At 57.1% G+C, this 18,577-nt stretch overlaps 4 protein-coding genes across 4 annotated transcripts; 1 reads left to right on the forward strand and 3 right to left on the reverse strand.

Annotated features, from left to right (window-relative positions):
- Positions 1–163: 163 nt before the first annotated feature.
- On the reverse strand, positions 164–2,052 carry VDAG_02249 (translation initiation factor eIF-2B subunit epsilon; the record flags this gene model as incomplete). The annotated part of the gene is made up of 3 exons (XM_009658278.1): positions 164–1,783; positions 1,841–1,897; positions 1,972–2,052. The coding sequence occupies 3 exons, from the start codon at positions 2,050–2,052 to the stop codon at positions 164–166; spliced, it is 1,758 nt and encodes a 585-aa protein (XP_009656573.1).
- A 4,416-nt stretch (positions 2,053–6,468) lies between these two features.
- On the reverse strand, positions 6,469–8,713 carry VDAG_02250 (stress response regulator SrrA; the record flags this gene model as incomplete). The annotated part of the gene is made up of 5 exons (XM_009658279.1): positions 6,469–6,917; positions 6,992–8,153; positions 8,226–8,367; positions 8,475–8,584; positions 8,660–8,713. The coding sequence occupies 5 exons, from the start codon at positions 8,711–8,713 to the stop codon at positions 6,469–6,471; spliced, it is 1,917 nt and encodes a 638-aa protein (XP_009656574.1).
- Positions 8,714–15,315: 6,602 nt separating this feature from the next.
- On the forward strand, positions 15,316–16,972 carry VDAG_02251 (DNA primase small subunit; the record flags this gene model as incomplete). The annotated part of the gene is made up of 4 exons (XM_009658280.1): positions 15,316–15,539; positions 15,592–15,786; positions 15,846–16,292; positions 16,351–16,972. 4 exons carry the CDS (start codon positions 15,316–15,318, stop codon positions 16,970–16,972), a joined length of 1,488 nt encoding a protein of 495 aa, XP_009656575.1.
- A 115-nt stretch (positions 16,973–17,087) lies between these two features.
- VDAG_02252 (tRNA (guanine-N(1)-)-methyltransferase) lies at positions 17,088–18,433 on the reverse strand (the record flags this gene model as incomplete). The annotated part of the gene is made up of 2 exons (XM_009658281.1): positions 17,088–17,348; positions 17,396–18,433. 2 exons carry the CDS (start codon positions 18,431–18,433, stop codon positions 17,088–17,090), a joined length of 1,299 nt encoding a protein of 432 aa, XP_009656576.1.
- Positions 18,434–18,577: the final 144 nt, after the last annotated feature.

Consider the following 18,577-nt stretch of genomic DNA (forward strand, 5'->3'; position numbering starts at 1 on the left):
TCGCGTATAATTCGTCCACCTAAGTATATTCCTTTCCTCTGCATTTCCGCCCTACCTCCACCCTCCCCTCTCGACTGCAACCATGGCGCTTCTTTAGTTCAGTGCTCATGATCCACTAATCAAAGGCGCAGCGCGCAGAGGCCATGGCCTCGGCCTTGCGCATCTACACGTCCGACGCGTCGTTCGCAAGGCGCAGGCCCATGAACTCGAGCTTGGCCGAGTCAAAGTCGCCCGTGTCGTCGCGCAGCGCGTCGAGGAGGCCGTGCACGGCGTCCTGGTGGAAGGAGGACGCTGCCGCCGACGACGACGACCTGCCGCCGGCGCCGCCCGAGTCGTCTGACGCGAAGGACGAGAGGCGCTGGCGCGACTCGTCGGCCGACAGCGACGTGTTGTAGTCGTCGTCGCCAAAGGCCGAGTCGAGGTCGGACGAGAGCGTCGAGAGGGACGACGCGCTGAGGGAGAGCGCCGAGAGGTTGTACAGCAGCGAGCGCTGGAGGATGGCCGGGTCTTCGTCGTCAAAGTCTTCGGCTTCGGGGTCGACGTAGGCGGTGCCGCGGCCGCGCGGGCCCAGCAGCTTGGTGTCGGGGTCGACGGGCTTGCCGTCGTGGGCGAGCGACGAGATGACTGTGCTTTCGGGCAGCTGAATGTTGTCGCTGACCGTCACCTCGGACGAGAGCACGGAACCTTCGCCGACCGAGGCCTTCTTGCCGACGACGGTCGAGTGGCCGAGGATCGATCGCCTGACGACGGCGCCGTCGGCGATGATGGCATCGTCCCAGATGAGGCTGTCCTCGATGGTCACGTTGACGCCAATGGTGCACCGCCTGCCGATGATGCTGCCGCTGACTGTGCTGCCTGATCCGACAATGGTGTTCTTGCCAAAGATGGCGTTGGACACGCGGCTGCTCAGCGCAAACTCGACGCCGTCTTCCGCCGACACGCCGTGCTTGCGCATCTGGTAGCTCTGTCCGGGCAGGACGTTGCAGTCGGGGATGAATGGGAAGGTCCAGCGGCCCAGGACGTCTCTGCTGATGGCCTCGTACATTTGCAGGTTGCTGGCGCGCGCCGCGTAGCCGTCCTCCAAGATGTCGGCGTAGATGGCCTTTCCGTTCAGCTCCCAGTCCTTGAGCACACCGTGCAGGAAATTCCTCCTCGGCAGCTCGTAGTCGAAACTCTCTGACCACAGCGCCAGCACCTCGGGGGTGCAAATGTCGATCTGGGCGTCGATAAAGTCGGAGCGGACCTCGAAATCGGCCGACAGCTCGTCAATGATGGTCGGATCGAGCGTCATGTAGTGGTCGCTCTGGAGGGGGTGCGACTCGTCGTAGTGAAGACATCTCCTCGTCTTGGAGTCGATGACAAATGTTGGTGTGATGCCGTTGGCCTTTGTCCTGTGTTCGTCGTCACCACCGGAGCGCAGCACAACGGTCATGATGTTGGTGGCCGAGGCCTCCTTCCGCGCCTTGTGCCCCGTCAAGGCCTTTTCGAGAGAAATGTTGGACACGAGGTCGCCGTGGACCAGCACAAAGTCGCCGTCAATGTACCCGCGGCCGTCGAGGTCACGGAGGAAGTCGCCGACGGAACGGGCATCGGACACGCGGATGAAGGAGAGGTTGGCAAAGGGGCTCTTGTCGGAGGAGGTGGACCAGCGCGAGCGGTTGATGTAGTCCTCGAGCTGCTCGCCGTGGGCTCCGGGGTATATGTGCACCTCCTGGACGCCGTTCATGGCCAGGAACTCGAGGGTGTACTCGATGAGGGGCGTGTTGGCGAGGGGTAGAAGGCACTGCGGGCGGGGACCTGGTCAGCGTCGCAAAGGGTCAAGATTCGACAGACGGCTTACTCTCGGCTGGTCGATCGTGAGCGGGTGAAACCTGTCCTGGAACGAGTCGGCAATGACCTGGGGTTGGGCGGGCGCATTAGCATCATGATCTGGATTTCGACCTTGTTGCCCCACCATGGAGCGGTACTCACCACAGCCTGGAGCACATCCTCGCGCTTGCCCTCGCCGGCCTTGGCGGGCTTCTTGCCCTGCTTGCCCTTTTGCTGCGACATGAGCGGTCTTCAGCGGTCGATCGTAGAGTTTGGGTGCTGGTGATGCCGACAGACCGGTAGTTTGGGCGCGGGTTGGTGGTCTGAAGACGCAAAAGTTGACTTGTGAGTCAATGGAGCTGTTGGCCGTCGGGGCCGTGCGTCAGAGGCTTCTCGGTGGGGTCGGTGTGTTGGTCGGTGTAGGTGGCCACTGCCCAGTGCACCTACTTATCGTTACCTACCTTGGGTACCTTAGGTACCTTCATTAGGTACCTTCCTTAGGTACATTCACCTTTTCCATCAGCAATGCGTACAGGATTCTAGGGTCGCTCGCTCATCAGTCATGGTCTGTTTCCTTGCATCCAATTTGCATGACTGCCGATAGCTGAGATCCTCAAGCAGATCCTCAAGCAGATCCCCAAGCAGATCCTCAAGCATGGGTCCAGTAGCCGATACTTTCAGCCTTCCCAGACCACCGTCAGCGATCCTGAGAGCTTGGCCTGGCGAGCATGAAGAACGCAGCACAATATGATTCCTCGCCTCTGTCTTACAATGCCTTTCAATGCCCCTGTCATCTCATCATCAATCCAGTGCCTTCACGAGCGCTAACATGCGTCAGTGGTCAGGCCCATGAGGATTAAGCTTTTGACAGCTCGCTTTCGACAGTTACTTTCGACAGCTCGCTTCCGGTCCAATATTTCACCATGTGCACTCCGCAAGGGGATGGTACGGCCAGGTCTGTCTACCTAGGCCACACGTGGGAACCTTGATTTCGTACAGGGGTTCCATCTGTAATTCGAGCTCATCTTTCCAGTTGGTCCAGGTTGCCATCCGTCATCCAACGACTCGTTGCCTCGGACGATGCAGTTTACGATTGCCATCCCCTCAGTACGAGGACGCCGTTAGTATTAGCTGAGGTAGGTCCTGGATATGGGCGCTGTTCGCTTGGTGGTTTCGAATCAGGTATTGATTGCGCTCACATCACTAGGTGCAGCCGACGACAAACAGACACCGCCAGATCCTGCTTTGGCATGCCTGCTCGCCAGAATGATAGCACACTTATACGGCCTGCGAAACTCCAGACGAGACTTTCGCTCTCTCTCAACGCACTGCAGTACGCGACGTCAATTTGTTTCGCGCCGAGCTCGAATTTATGCCGTCCACCCAAACTCTAGCACGATCAATGGCCAGCCTGAAGCCACGGCTAACCTTCCCAAGATCCCAGGAAGCTCAGCGTGGCTTGTCATTCGGCCTAGCCTTTTAGGCCCGGCCCATCGAACAAACACCAAAGCATGGCGCTTGGCGAGATTCTGTCCTGACAGTTCGTATGATGCAACCATGCATAAGAGCTTCGGAAAGGCCAGGCCTCGACCGCCCGACTGCCTTCTCACGATCGCGAGGGGGCCTAGACTGATGAACCAAAGGGAGGTTGATCAGCAGGTGTGCATGGGGGAACCAAAGCGCAGCCCAGACTGCCGAAAGATACGCCGACATGGTACAAGATTGAGGTGACATCGTGATGCGAGGGCCTGGCTCCCCCATCTCGGCGTACAAGTAACACCCTGTTTGCGCAGTCAAGGGAGCGTGGTAGTGCTGCGAGGACCTGTTTGGGAGAAGACCGGCAAGTCAGAATGGCCGTCCTGCTCCCTATGGCACATGGACCATGCAGACGGGCGAGCGCGTCACACGCATCAGAGCTTCCTCGCCTGGGTGAGAACTGCAACACGTCTTGGCACCCTTGCGCGGCCATCTGCAGGGACGGCTCGAGTCCAGCCCAAAACGCCAGCGCCATCACGATCGAAGTGCCTTCCGCATAGAGCGAAACTCTGCGTGAAATAGACCACTCCAGCCCCGCGACTGTGACCCCTCAGACGAGGCACCTGCACCTCGTCCCGCCAAACTGCACGCAAACATGTGGCGGCGTTCTCGGCCAGGCCTTCGGACACAGGCCGACAAAGGGCTGAATGGGCCGGATCCTCCGGGTGTCGCGCGCTCGAAAGAGGCAGCATAATCCGAGAGCCAACCGCGAGCAAAATAACACACTGATGATGAGTTGTTACCCTGGGGAAAATTGCCCACCTCACGTTCGCTGGGCAGGTCAGGTACCTGCGAAGGAGGGCGAGGTGAGATCACGCAGGACCAGTCAGACATGGCCGATCTGCCCTCCACTTCCGTACATATCGATATCTCCAAAAGACGTACAATTTTTGCCCATCTCGATCCTGCCACGTTCTCCCACACACACATTCTCTCCGGATCAGCCCTACCACGTTGGTACATGTCCATGTATTCAACACCAAATACGGACCGGGCTCCGCACCTATGACGAGAGCCATTCGCCCCCATTTTCCCATCCCCCATCATCAAAGCTGTGGCAGATACGTCATGGAAAAGACTCCAGAAAAGATCTCCCGTTTCTCCGGCAGAGAGATGGGTAAGCCTCCCCTCTATTCGCTGAAGGGGGGGGGAAACATCTCAGAACTCCAGGGGTCTGGGCCCCGGCGACTCAAAATCAGCCCACCCGGCCGCACAGCCGGGTCCAGACCGGTCTCGAAGGCGGGACCCGTCGCACGCGCCCCTCCTGCTTGCTCCCTTTGCCCATTCTCAATCGACACTGACAGGGCCCCAGACTGAAGTCCCCAGCCCAGCACAACGGTGTCCCGGCCAAGGATCCCCAGGGGGTCCGTAGTGTCCGAGAGCACGTACAGCGCATTCCGTCTTTGTCACCGCTGACATCAGGTTCAGAGAGCTTGAACGACGGGAACGGACCCTGCCAGGCCGCCAGCAAGGTCATACTTTGGGGGATCAGAGAAGAAGACGAGAAGAAAAGCAAAACACAGTTGCAGCTCCCTTGGGGCCTGGGCCATGCATGGCACGCACGGGGTGGATGAACAGGGCGCACACAGGCTCCTCCATCGGGGCGATGGACCTGATGTCCGCTGCCACGACGGCCGCCCGCGTCGATATTAATATCTTGAACGGTAAAACCAACACACACCCCCTTCCGTTTCCCAGCACAGAGGTCCCGCTCCCCTGGAACGGCTGCGGCGCTCAAGATAAAGGGCGTTAGGCCTTCTGTCTTGCCTCTCTCTCTCTCACACACACATTGACCCTCCCAGCTTGACCCAGCTCGACCTTCCCAGTCCAGCCTGTCCATACCAAGCCGTCTCCGCTCCCCTCCCCGAGAAACAAGGTTGGTAGTACAGACCAGGGCGCGCATGGACGAGCGTCACGTCCCGAGAGACAGGGCAAGGCAGGCACGGGGTCCAGGCAAGCCAAGGTGACACTCGGTATGTACCGGCCGTACGATGGCCCATGGCTTGGGCGGGGCCCTTTTGTTTTCTCGAAATCCGATCACACACACACACACATGCACGCCTCTCTCCCTCTCCATCTCCGTCACTCCGTACCCCCCTATCTCCCCTTGTCGACCAAGACCCAGGCCCCATCCCCAGGCGCTCGGGGCCTGGATTATCCCGTCTGGGGTACTTTAACCTCGCAAGTCCTCCTCTCTGTCCCCCCCCCCCACACCTTTTCTCCCTTCCCTCTGTTTCTCAGACATGCCATTTCCCCCCCTTCCCCACCGGAACAGAGTCGAGACACTGAAGGGGAGGACACGAATCGAAAGACAACAATCCAGATCGACGGCCGTGTGGGAATGACTTTCCATTTTGTTTTCAGTGGTTTCGGATATCCCAAGTCGGGTCCTTCACGTGCTGGGTGCCCGGGCTGGGAGCCGCCATGCTGACTCACACGTTCATAACGACCACTCATCGACTAACACGGCTGACACGACTAACACGGCTGACACGACGACCAGCACGTCCATTCGCATAGGCCCAAGATGAGAGCTTGCCCTTTATTGACATTCTAGCTCCGCTGACACGCGTGCGTAACAAGAGGAGGAGGAAGAGGGGGAAAAAAAGAGGAGATTGTGGGAATTCCAGTCAACCCTCGTGATCAACGTCTCTCCCCCCGCCCAAGGGCCGCGCACATGCGATGAGAGAAAAACATATATACCAAAAACCCATCGTCATCATACCGTCCGTCTATACAGGCCCCGAGCCGTCCCTTCTCTTTGCGGACTCGACCCGACGGCGGACACACAAAACAAGGCAGAATCGCCCTCTCTCCAATCTTTCACTCTCTTTCCCGTCTGTCCGTTCGTCCTCCTCCTCGCTGAAAAAGGGGCGAGGCGACACACCCAACAACGCCAACCATCCCTCACCGGCCGCAGCGCAACGTAAGATGCCGTATACGCACGCTGACCCCATTTCGCAACCCGACGACCCCGGTGACCGGCCGCGGGCTGACCTCGAGCACCGAACCAACCCTGATAGAGTTTCTTCTTCTTCCGTTCCGAAACAAACATGGCAAGTGGCAGAGGGTACCCTGTCAAGGGTAGGCTTCCCTACCGCCCTTGCACGCTGCCCGGCCATGTTATTGAGCGTAGCCTCCCTGAGGCCCGTATAGCCTCTGTCGTTTCTCTGGCCGATCCTCGACAGCCATGCCGTCCGGCACACGCATCTGCTGCTGCATCTGGGGCGGCAGGCCCTGCGTCGGGAATGTCGCGCGCTGGGCGGACGTTGGCGTGATGACCATCTGTTGCGGGTTGCCCATGGCGTATCCCGGCTCCATCGTGGCCACGTGGGGTGACTGCTGGTGGATCTGCCCAGGCGAGTGCCATGAGGTCGTCGTCGCCGGAGACTGGCTCGGCGTGTCGACGCGGACTTGGGGAGGCAGACCCATCGTTCCCATCTGCGCGCTGCCGGGACCCACAGGTATGTCGTCGATTGGAGGCGCGTTCTTCATAAGATGCGCGACGTGCTTTCGCAGGATACGCAGCATGCCGTCTTTGGTAAAGGGCTTGGCCAAAACATCGTTCAAACCTGTGAAGGAAGGGAAAAGTCATGTCAGCAATGCAGTCCCGCGGTGATGTTGCTACTACTGATGGGCAACTTACTCCAGTTGAAATAGTGACTGATATCTTCCGGGCGAATGTTCGACGTCATGGCGACCACGGGCACATCGGGGTGCACCTCACGGATCAATTGCGTTGCCGAGACACCGTCCATGTGAGGCATGACAATGTCCATGAAGATCAGATCGAAATACCCAGCACCGACCTCCTTTGCACTTGTTGACAGCGTCGATACCGTTTTCCTGGTGGACAGAGTCAGCAACCTGCTTCCTACACAACAGCTGTGAAGTCCCTGTACCATACCGCAACCTCTACCTGGCACTCCATCTGCGACAAAGAACTTAGCTCCTATCCTCGAGCACGTCCTATCATCCTCGACAAGGTAGACACGCGGCTTCTTCGACCCCCACAGCGAGTTATCCTGCGGTGGTGCTGCCCTGCCAGCAGGGCCTGGCGGCGCCGGCGTGGCACCGCCTGGTGGGTTCGGCGTTGCCGGGCCCGGCTCCTGCTTGACCATGGTCTGGTTCGGGTAGTCGTTGGTGAGGGTCGGCAACGAGTTGAGGGTGTACGGAATGTTGTTGAAGTGGTCTTGCGACAAGGGATCGATGCCGACGTTTTCGCCAACAGGGTAGACGAGATGACGCATGTTGACGTGGTCGGCCATCATGGGGGGCATCGAGCCGGGCTGGAACATGAGGGACGACGCCGAGTCGGGCGGCGAGCTCTGGGCGTACATGCCGTTGAGGCGCTCAAAGTCGCGTTCGACCATCGAGTTTGTCGTCACCGTTGACAGAAGCTCGCGGGCGCGGCGCAACTCGGGCGCCTGCTCATCCATGGTGCCGCCGTTCATGTGGGCCGCAGCCTGGTTCGGATACCTACCGGTGCGCCATCGCTCGTCAGGGCTGGAGAGGAAGTTTAGAAGCTCATGGGTTGACTGCCTCTGTACGTCAATGGTCTTCTGCAGCGAGTGAACCTCATGCACGAGCGTCTTATTGGCGCGTGAGAGCTCAACAAACTGCTCCTGCAGGGCTTGGACCTGCTGCTGTTGAGCGAAGAGTGTCTCCTGGAGCAGGTTGATGGACTGGTTGGTAGTGAAGGAGTCTTCTGTCGGTTGGGCCTTGCGTTGGGCGGGCGCCTTGCGCCTGATGTTATCGAGGTTGTCTTTCCTGTCCGCTCGAAACGCAGCATGCTTGAATTCCCAGGCCTGAAGACATGGTCAGCGATCGCATGCTCCCAAGTGGACAGCGCCAAGCCCTCTCTCTCTCTCTCTGCTCACCTGTTTGCCGTAAGGCGACTCATTGTTCTCGTCGTTTCGTCGAAGTTTGTGAAAGTCATATTTATTCAGCTGGCGTACAAAGCTCGACCCCACCACAAAACTTAAAGTGCTTGGGCAGGATATCCTTCGTGAACTTGTCCGTCTATGATGGGGTTAGCGCACTACAAAGCAAGGCAGACAGCCAGGGGCCGAGTCTATGCGATATACCTCTAGGATGACAAAGGTGTCGCCCTCGTTTCCCCATCTCACAATGTTCGCGTATGCAGGGTCCTCGAGCATCCTGTGATGGTTAGCGGCCGCCGAGAGGCCATCCTCGTGAGAAGGACGGCAGGGTGGACGAACTTGTAGAGCTTGCGAACCTGCAGCATTCACTGTTAGCAAAAGACTCCGCCATGCGCAACACGATGGGGGAGGTTGATTTGGGGCCAACGTACAAAGTCACTAGAGTTGTTCCCGCCCTGTGCGGCGCCATCACCTTCGGGAGGCATGATGCGTTCTCTGGCGGGAAGCGAAGTCTGGGTCGTTCTCGCGCACTTCGGGTCGCGGCGCAAGGGGGGACGCGAGCGACAAAAGCCCGGTTGGTCGGTTGGTCGAAGGTCGCGACAAGACGTGCGAGCGATGCTCCGAAGAAGGTCTGGGTCCTCAGAGCTTCAGGGTCTGGGTCGTTGAGCTGTGCGGTGCTGTCTGCGAGTGGATGGAGTCGTCAATCGTCGTCGAAATGAGGGTCAGGGTCTCGGTCTCCTAGCCTCCACCGAGAGAGGTTTCCAAGTAGCCAACGTGCTACAGTACCTATGCTTGTATCGGCAGCAAGCAAGGCGCGCGGCGGGTAGGGTGGGAGGAGAAGGAAGAATGCGGGCGGCTGGTGCAGAGGCGGACTGGGCAATTCGCTAGCAATGCATTCCTCGCCAGGCCGATGTGGGTATGTCGAGGCGAAGCGGACCGCAGGTGTATTGGGGACTGGCGCGGATGAGACGAAGAGTGTGCCCACAGGTGTGTCGTTTCCAGACTGAAGGGAAACGGACGCGCGAGAGGCGGGTGTAGCGAACAAGACAAGATTCGGCCGACAGACGTGGTAGGGTAGGAGAGATAGCGGCGCTTGGTGGGTGGGTGGATGGATGGAGGGATGGGCAGCGGCAAGCAGGCGGCAGGATCGTTCGCTGTGGTAAGGTACCTTACCTACTAGGTAAGGTGGTAGGTACCTAGGTAGTCAGCAGCAAGTAGCAAAGCCGTAGCAAAGCAGGCTCTCAGACCCTGGCACTGACGCCGGGGTTTTTTGCTTCGAAACTGGAGACCAGGTGGAAAGGAATGACCTGCAAGTGGAATTGGCGGGTTCGGATGAATGGTGATCCTTCTCTCTCTCTCTCTCTCTCTCTCTCTCTCTCTCTCTCTCTCTCTCTCTCTCTGTCTGCCTCTTTCGGCTACTCTTCTTGCAGGTGGACCGTCCCTCGTGCTTCCGCGGTTTCGTGCTTTCTCGTGTTAGGGTGTTGTGTGTGCTGTCGATGTATATGCCTTAGCTGCCTTGTGACCCTTGCTCGACCCTCTTTCTCTCTGTCTGTCTGTCTGTCTGTCTGTCTCTTTTCCTGTCTCTCTCTCTCTCGCTCGCTCGCTCTTCTCGACTCGACTCGACTCGAAGTGGAGCGACCAAGGTACGCGTGACGGGGAGGGGGGGGGATACGGGGTTCAATGTCGATAGGACAAGAGTCGAGAGGGCCGAGAGACAAGACATGATGGTCGCCCTTACACCCTCGCACTGGGAGGGGACCCCCAAAAGCGCGGAGGGGGGGGGGGGGGGGACTAGCAGGCCCGGTGGAATTGGGTGAGGAGACGACGAGACATGGAGTAGGCAGTGGCTGAGATCGATTGCTGCGCCGTGCCCCCAGGCGAGGGAAAATCTCTGGGGATTGGGACCCGGTTTCCGAGACACCGATTGGCTCACGATCGAGGATGGGCTCTGAGAAGAGTGGGGGATCACAGTGCTCGACCAATGTCTGGTCCGTGCCAGAGAGGCCCCGGGAGCACTGTCATGGCATCTCCTTTCCAGATCTTGGTACAGCGCACTCATGCACCCTCGACTCCCTGAGTCCGCCTGCGAACTACGTACGTACCTATCGCGTTCTTCAGGTACCTCCTCGCCGTCAGGTAGCCACATCACCCAAGGAAGCAGGGCCCTGTGGTTCGCCTTGGCTTGGCCCGCCTTGGCTCTTCAAATGCTGGCTCTCAAACGCCCTGTCCTGTGCCCTCCACGAGATATACACCTCCTCACCAGATAGGTACCTACCTGTAGGCGGGCAAGGTAGGTAGGGTCGGTTTCTGGCCTTCATCAATCTCAGTACCTCGGGGCACCAGTTCACGAACCCCCCCCCCCCCCCACCCCCGTCGTCCCCTCCCTTCCTCCCTTCCTCCCTCCTCCCTCCTCCATGGTGGCGCCGGGGACGTGATGGATGGCGAGAAAATGCGAGAAAATTTGCCGTGGAAAAAAAAAAAAAAAAAAAAAAAAAAAAAAAAACTCCCTGCACCCATCCCATCACATCCCCTATTCACCCAGTCAGTCCCTCCTACATCCCAAAAACCCATCCTCTCTCTCTTAAGCCCAGTCTCAGGGCACGTCCCGCCCACGGGGTACGCCGCAATGGGCCCTGCATGGAAGGGATGGAGACGAGTACAACTTGATCTCTGAATCGTGAGACTTTTTCGCTTCCCATGTGAGATGAGATCCCGGCCCCCTCCCCCTCTCTCCAGGGTCTGTATCTTGTCGTCTTGTCTTGCTGTCTAGCGCCAGGTGTGTCTGGTGTCTAAGGCGCCCAGCGTGTGCCAGCTCGATCTCAATGTCTGACTGAACCCTCTCCATCGCTGGCCGTCTTGGGATTAGGACGTAGCCAGACTCTATTGATGCCTCTGCTCCGAGTAATCAGCCTTGCTATTGTCCCAGCCGAAACCAAAACCGCTTTCCGACTCCCGAGCGATCCAACCCGTCGCAGCGCTGCTGCCCTGTCTGGTCATGGTCATGGTCATGCCCCGGAGTTACATCATCTTGCTCCGGACCAGCATGCAACCCCCCCGGCCCCAAAATGGAGCGGGAAACATGGCAAGCGCTCAACCCGCTACAGTAGTCCATCCCAACAGGTGAAAAGATCGACCCTTGTGGCTGGCGGACTTGCGCGCTGTTCACCTGGTTTGCCTGGCAAGCCTGGTTCCTGCTTGCCTTTCCAGGACATTGGGGGGGTCCTATACGTGAGAATGTGGAGGTTTGCCAGACGTCCTCGCCGTTTTGGTGAGACCGGTTGACCGCCAGCCGGGCACTAAACTGAACATGGCTTGGACGATACCAAGCCCAATATCCCAGACAAGCCTGGAGGTAGCAGACTTTTTTTTTTCCTTTCCTTTGGCCCTTCCTCTGTTGTTGCTGCCCGCTGTCCGATTTTTTTTTTTTTTTTGTTTTAGCCGGCGCACATACGTACACAGATGCCCACAATGGGCAGGTCGTCAGTTGGTTGCTCTGGATCGTGCCTCGTACCTCGCCTAGTACCTAGGTAGGTCAGCGATGCGACGATGGTCAGGCACCCCCTGAACGCCTTTTTTTTCATTTTCCTTCTTCTCCCATTTCCTACCTTGCCTTATTTTCAGCTGCCACTGAACTCCGATATATCTCGGCACTGCGCTCTTCTCTGCCTCGTTCTCCATCTCGCTCGCTATCACGGTTCATGCACCCTTGAGCTCATGGAAATGTTCAGGGGCGACATGATACCTCTCAGGCCTCGAGGTGGAACAAGCGACAGGGGCCCAGGGCAAAGGTCAACAACACCACGTCAACAAGGCAGCTGATCGGCCACTGGTGCCAAGCCGAATGCAGGCTGGTGCGTTGTTCACAGGAAGTATGACGCCATCAGTACATACCATACCGCCTGCCGACCCAGCGTGCCTGGTTTGTCCGTCTTGCACACTTCACTCTCTCTCTCTCAGCCCCATCTTTCCCCCCTCCTCGAGCTTTCGAGGTCGAGCCGTCCCCCGCTTCACCCGATCGGACCGGGCCACCTTTGGCCGGAACCGGCCTCGAACACAAAACCAAGCCACCAGGGCCCCGAGAGTCGTCGCCCGGGTCGGTCTTTAGGGGTCCAGGACCTAGACCGCCCAATTTTCTTCTCCACTTCATCCGTGTCTTCGACGCCGCGACCGTCGTTCGCGCTTGGGCCTGTCGGATGCTGCTTCCTCTCGACTGATGCTGTGATTGATGATTGCGATAAAGACGGACAGCTCCCGTGCCGCCCTTCATTTGGGCACGCACCTATGCGTACATTAATGGTTTCCTCGTAGTACACATGTGATGTGATGAGATGTGTCATTCAGCACGCATCGAGCGATGTCTTGGCTATCCAATCGAAGCTGTATCTTGCTGTTGCAAGGGGGAACAAGGCCGAATTTGCATCTTTAAACAGCATGGCGTAGAGGCAGACACAACCTCGCTTGAGGGTGACTCACGATGAGGTTGGTGGATGCCAATTGAGGTCGGAACGGCCGCTTCCCGCCAACAGGCCTTGACGCGTATCCTGGCTGTCGAAGTCATGATGATGGATGTTTCATCAGCTGACAATGTCGCCACAGTATGACTATACCCTAGGGCATCATTTCATTAGGTTCCTGACGACTAGAGCGTCATGTTCTTAGCTGCCAGCCCGACTTGATGCAAGAATACATGTGCCGCCAGATCGCCCCATGGTAGAGCTCTGTGTCACAAGCAGGCTTGCCAAAGGCTGCATTGATACACACGGGCAACGAAGCCCGAACTGTGAAGGCGAAGAAATAGAGCAGACAGGGACATGCACCCCATGGCCAGAGACGGCGAAGTATTGAAAATGCAATCCTGTAGTGTCTCGTGATGAGTGAATCGAAGGTACTCAGGCTGGGGATTTTACCAAGAGATGCAATGGTACTTATGAACGGACAACAATCTACGTACACACTTCAAGTGCAAGCTGGGCCTGTGTGCAGCTGATATCTGGACGAAGTCATCAAATGGGGGTCGAGAGGTGTGAAACGATCAGGAGGCACAAACTTGGCAGGCTGGCGGGCTGACGACCTATGGGATTTTAAAGATTGCACTTCAAGATACTGGAGTCATGTCGGTTTTAAGAAAACAGTCTCGCCGAAGCGCAAGAAATTTACTCAGATTACGGCCCTGGGGCGACACGTACTAGTATCATTGGCTTGTTGGTTGTGTTTGCACCATGATGATCTCAATCGGGACGCATCATTCGGTTCTCTTCAATTTTCTATTTAGGGAGGCCTGCCTCCTAGCCAATGACCGACAGTCGTGTATTTCCTCGACATAGCCAACAAACCAATGACACCTCCTTTTCTCAAAGAACTGCCATGGGCTTTGCGCAAGCTATATAGCCTATTGTCGTACTTGTGCAGCTCCAGCTCTTGATGAGCGGGCCTGGCTTGGCAGTGTCGATCCTCCTGCAACGCTTGCGCAGCCCTCTTCCTTCGAAACCAGTTACTGAAAGTTGGTGGACAGTATAGGCTCGAGGCTTCTGAGAAAAGAGCTTGCTGCGGCACAGGGCAAGTAATAAAGAGTCACTCTCCCACAATCTCTCGAGTCCATGTCGACTCAAACCTCCCGCATTGCAAAGCGTATTCATGCGAATAGTTCTAGCTGTACTCGCTCGTTAGTTTTTACCGTCGGCAATGCGATTCTTGTTCTTTACCATTTCGCTGCTGGTCAGCGGTGCCGTCAGCGCTTTGCTGCCTGATCAGAAGGGGTTGCAACTTTTGAGCAGGGAATGCAAGAGGACTTTGTGCCTTACTGTTGTAAATGGATATCGGATGGGGACTCGGGCATGCACTGCGAAGGTACGTTATGTTCGATTCATGGGACATACTTGGCAAGTAGTTATTGATTGCGCAATGCTTGACTTCGGGACCTGGAGAAGTACCCTCTCTTGATGATTGCGCCGGTTTCGATCCACCAGCATTCCCTTGTTGTTGAAGGAAAGATGTGAGTTTGATTGCCCTGCTCTACCTTCTTGCCAATGTGCTTGATATGCTGACAGAAACCGGCCCTCGAAGGGGAAACGTTTTCCCAAAAGGCTTTTCCACATGTTCAATTTGTCGCTGTACACGCAACTATCTTGGTACACCTAGGCAGCGTCTCAAAAATGGCACATCGCTGTCAACCATTAATTGTTTTGAGTTGCCGTCAAGCACCAAACCCAGTTTTACACTCCTCAATCTCGCCACCAGACCAAACTAGCATCGTGAAGATCTTATTGCATCGTCACGGCCCGGGACAATATGCCCACTTTGAAATATTGCACCGGCCAGATACGCGTTGTAAGTTCGCTCTGTGGGTTTTATAACTTGAACACTCGCCCGTCGTCGATTTCAATTACGTATTCCAAGTCAGCTATACTTGCGTTGTCCCCAGGAGCACCGAGCTTTACACTCCAATACCTTCAAACAGATCTCATGATCAGTCTAGAAGGCGTGTTTGATGCTGCGTCTGGGTGTGTGTCTCAAACTACAAGAGAACGAAATTCGAGAGCATTCGAATGCTGAAGCACCAGATACATGCGCCATTGTAAATCGCTTGGACGAAGTTGCACACCAAAATGTTGTATGCCTAGGGCAATGGGCACATGGACGCAGAGCAAAATCATGCTGACGGTGCCAGCATAGATGATTAAAGACAAAAAGGTAGCTCTTTACTGACTGTCGATGATGAACATCAAAACAATAGCTTGATCTGTAGTGGACAGCCCATGTAGTTGTTTGCTCGTGGACTCGCTCAACGCCTACCTGCTGCCTGGTACTGCGGGAGCACCTCAGGACTGCCTCGTGTGAACTGGGCTGTGGCTGCATGACTAATCACCCCTTCCACTGTACGCGTGGGAACGCGGTCAGGACGCGACAAGAATGCCATCTTCCCAGGTGCACCACCCCACATGCTAATCCACCCCTACAGATCGCAAATCAATTGCAGTCGACAATCTGCAATCTTTCTTGCCCAGCAGTTCACACACTAGACCTCGATATGCCTCATTCTGTTTCGCCAAAATTGAACACTGCCTCTGAGCAGAACACGCAAGAGACGATGGCCGAACCTTTCCCTGGCACCGCCGAAACCCAGTCGACCGAGGGAGACGTGTCGATGGCTGACGTGACCGAAGACGCCGTCGCTGTCCCGGCAGTCAAGGCGGAAACAAAACTAGAGGAGCTGTTTGACGACATGGATTCAGACGAGGAATTCCCGAGTTCGCGACCGAATGGTGCGCCGCCCCCTAGCTCGCCGCCTCTTGCGACACCACAATATCCTTCGTGAGTATCGACGCGACCCTGGCCATGGGGGCGACAGCTGACACCGATCTAGAGATATTGCCGGTATGAAGGCATCAGACCCAGAGATCATGAAGCTCTTCTATCAGCGCCTGTTTCCCTGGAGGCAACTCTTCCAGTGGCTCAACCATAGTCCGACGCCTACGAATGACTTTGCCCATCGCGAGTTCGCCTTCACGCTGCAGAACGACGCATACCTGCGATATCAGTCTTTCCCCTCCCACGACCTGTTAGTGACCATGGATGTCCTGCACAGGCTTGAATCCTGCTGACCATTGGACCTTGCAGCCTCCGTAAGGACGTTCTCCGCCTGATGCCGTCTCGATTCGAAATCGGCCCCGTCTACACCACCAACCCCCGAGACCGCAAAACCCTTCGTAGCTCGAGTGCCTTCAAACCGCTGGCCAAGGAGTTGTGTTTCGATATCGATTTGACGGACTATGATGACATTCGAACGTGCTGCGACAAGGCCAACATCTGCATCAAGTGCTGGCAGTTCATCACCATGGCAATCAAGGTCGTCGACGTTGCGCTGCGGGACGATTTCGGGTTTAAGCACATCATGTGGGTGTACTCCGGAAGGAGAGGTGCTCACGCCTGGGTGTGCGACAAGAAGGCAAGGACAATGCCGGACCAGATGAGGAGGGCGATTGCCGGGTATCTGGAGGTTATCAAGGGTGGCGCGCAAAACTCCAAGAAGGTCAACCTCTGGAGGCCATTACACCCCCATCTGACGTAAGTCTACCTGCTTCTGAAGCCCTTCCCCCCTGGCATCAGTACTGATGTGCAACAGGCGGAGTCTGGAAACTCTCAAGACCCATTTCCAGGAAGACGTTCTCGAAACCCAAGACCCATGGGCGACTGCCGAGCGCGCTGAACGACTCCTGCAGCTTCTCCCCGACAAGAACCTGAATGAAGCCCTCCGCAAGAAGTGGGATGCCTCACCAGGCCGCTCCTCCACTTCCAAGTGGGCCGATATCGACACTGTCGCCCGTAGCGGCGCGAGCAAGAGTCTCGACGCGCGGGCGCTGAGGGAAGCGAAACAGGACATCGTCCTCGAATACACATACCCACGCCTCGATATCGAGGTTTCAAAGAAACTGAACCATTTGCTCAAGTCGCCCTTTGTCGTCCACCCCGGCACCGGCCGCGTTTGTGTGCCTATCGACACAAAGGCGCTCGAAGAGTTTGACCCCACGACAGTCCCGACGGTCCAGCAGCTTCTGTCAGAGATTGACGAATGGAAGGCTGATGAGGAGGAGCCAGAGGCGCCACAGAAAAGCGTGCAGGATTGGGAGAAGACAAGTCTCAAGCCGTACATTGACCATTTCCGATCATTTGTAGCAGGACTCATCAAGGACGAAAAGGATATCAAGGTGAAGAGGGAGCGTGACGAGGAGTCCATGGACTTTTAGTAGGCTGGCTGGCAGCGTATGAATGTATGACTGGGTATTATCGAGTGTAATTTTTTAGGCGGCTTCAATGCGATGCATACATGGCTGGGCATTATTCTCTTTTCCCGCACCTTGTCTAAGTGGCAGATACAGGCGCATTAGCGGCAGTGTCAGTATCTACCTGCATCTCGTCGCTCTCTGGGGCGCCGTTGTTGCCAAGCTTGTCTTCGGTCGTTGTCTGGTCCTCTTCGCCATGCTCGTCATCATCCTCTTCATCGTCCAGTTTGTTGTCATCAAGGTCAGCACCGGTGGTGTCACCCTCCTCCGCCGAGCCCCTGAGCTTGCCACCTTTTCTCTTGGGAATGACCTCGAGAAACGCCTTGCCCCAATCGCCGGTCTCCAGCCACTTGAGCATGATTTCACAACGTGATTTGTGGCCAGGACGCGGCGACTCGCCATCTCCAGGTATTCCCCAATAGGCAGCTTTGCCGTACGGATACCCTTCTCTCTCGCGCGCCTGTGGCACAAGCCCTTTTCGCGGTTACGGTCCACAAGACCGCCGATGATGTAGCTTGTGTTTGGCTCGAGGCGGTCCAGCGTGTTCGGCGACTCGGCAGACAGATAGACGATCGACTTGAGGTCTTCTGCAGGCTCAGGCTCGGCCTCGGCCTGTGGTGTCGCGTCGGCCTCGTCCCTAAACAGCGCCGGCTTGGCACCCTCTCTCGGCTTGAGCACATCGATCAACTGACCGCCGTCGGGTCCCTTCATTTCCTGCTCCGCCGCCTTCGCCGCCTCGATGTAGTCACCCTCCATCAGTTTGACGCCCTTCCAGTGCAGGTGCTGGTTGGCCAGCGTCGTCTCGAACCTCTCCTTCATCATGCCCTTGTACGAGCTGATGTAGAGGTGCGACTGATACCGCGCGCGCCTGTTGTCGCTGTAGCAGCGTGTGACCTGGCTCGACAGGGAGATGCGCTCGCTCTCGAGCATGTACTCTTCAAAGTCGCAGTCGACGACGAGGGCGACGGGGACGCGCACGGCAGGCTCGGGCTTGGCGGGCTTCTGGAAGAGGGTGGAGGGGTCGACGCCCTTGGCCTTGGCTTCGGCGATGAGGGCCTGCTTGTCCTCGCGCTTGCGAACGGCGCGGTCGTGGCGCTTCTCCTTGCGCTTGCGCTTGCGGTCGTCGCGGGCATCCTCCCACTGGGCTTTGCGCTTGAGCTTGCGCAGCTGGTTCTTGGACAGTTTGGGTTCGGGCTCGGTAGCGGTGGGCTCGGAGGCAGGGGCCGCATCGACAGTGGTTTCGGCTGAGTGGCCGCCGGTGGGGTTGGAATCGCTGACTACATGGCTGGCGGCGTTTGTGACGGGGGTGGGGGCGGGAGCGTTCTCGACAGAAGGTGTTGACTGAAGGAGAGACTCAATGGGTATAGAAGAGCTCTCAGGCTCAGCTATGGACGCATTGGCTGTGTCGGAAGTTGTGTTGTCCATCGCAGATGCCGATATCACATGAAATGGTCGAAGTGCCGTGAAGAGGAAGTGGGGGAAGCGACAAAATTTCGCCTGCGTCACAGCCCAGCTGCACGGCAGATTGAAGGCGGTCAAGGGTCCTGACCGGGACAGGACTAGCGTACT

Source organism: Verticillium dahliae, genomic scaffold, assembly GCF_000150675.1.
Source record: "Verticillium dahliae VdLs.17 supercont1.3 genomic scaffold, whole genome shotgun sequence".
Lineage (NCBI taxonomy): Eukaryota > Fungi > Ascomycota > Sordariomycetes > Glomerellales > Plectosphaerellaceae > Verticillium > Verticillium dahliae.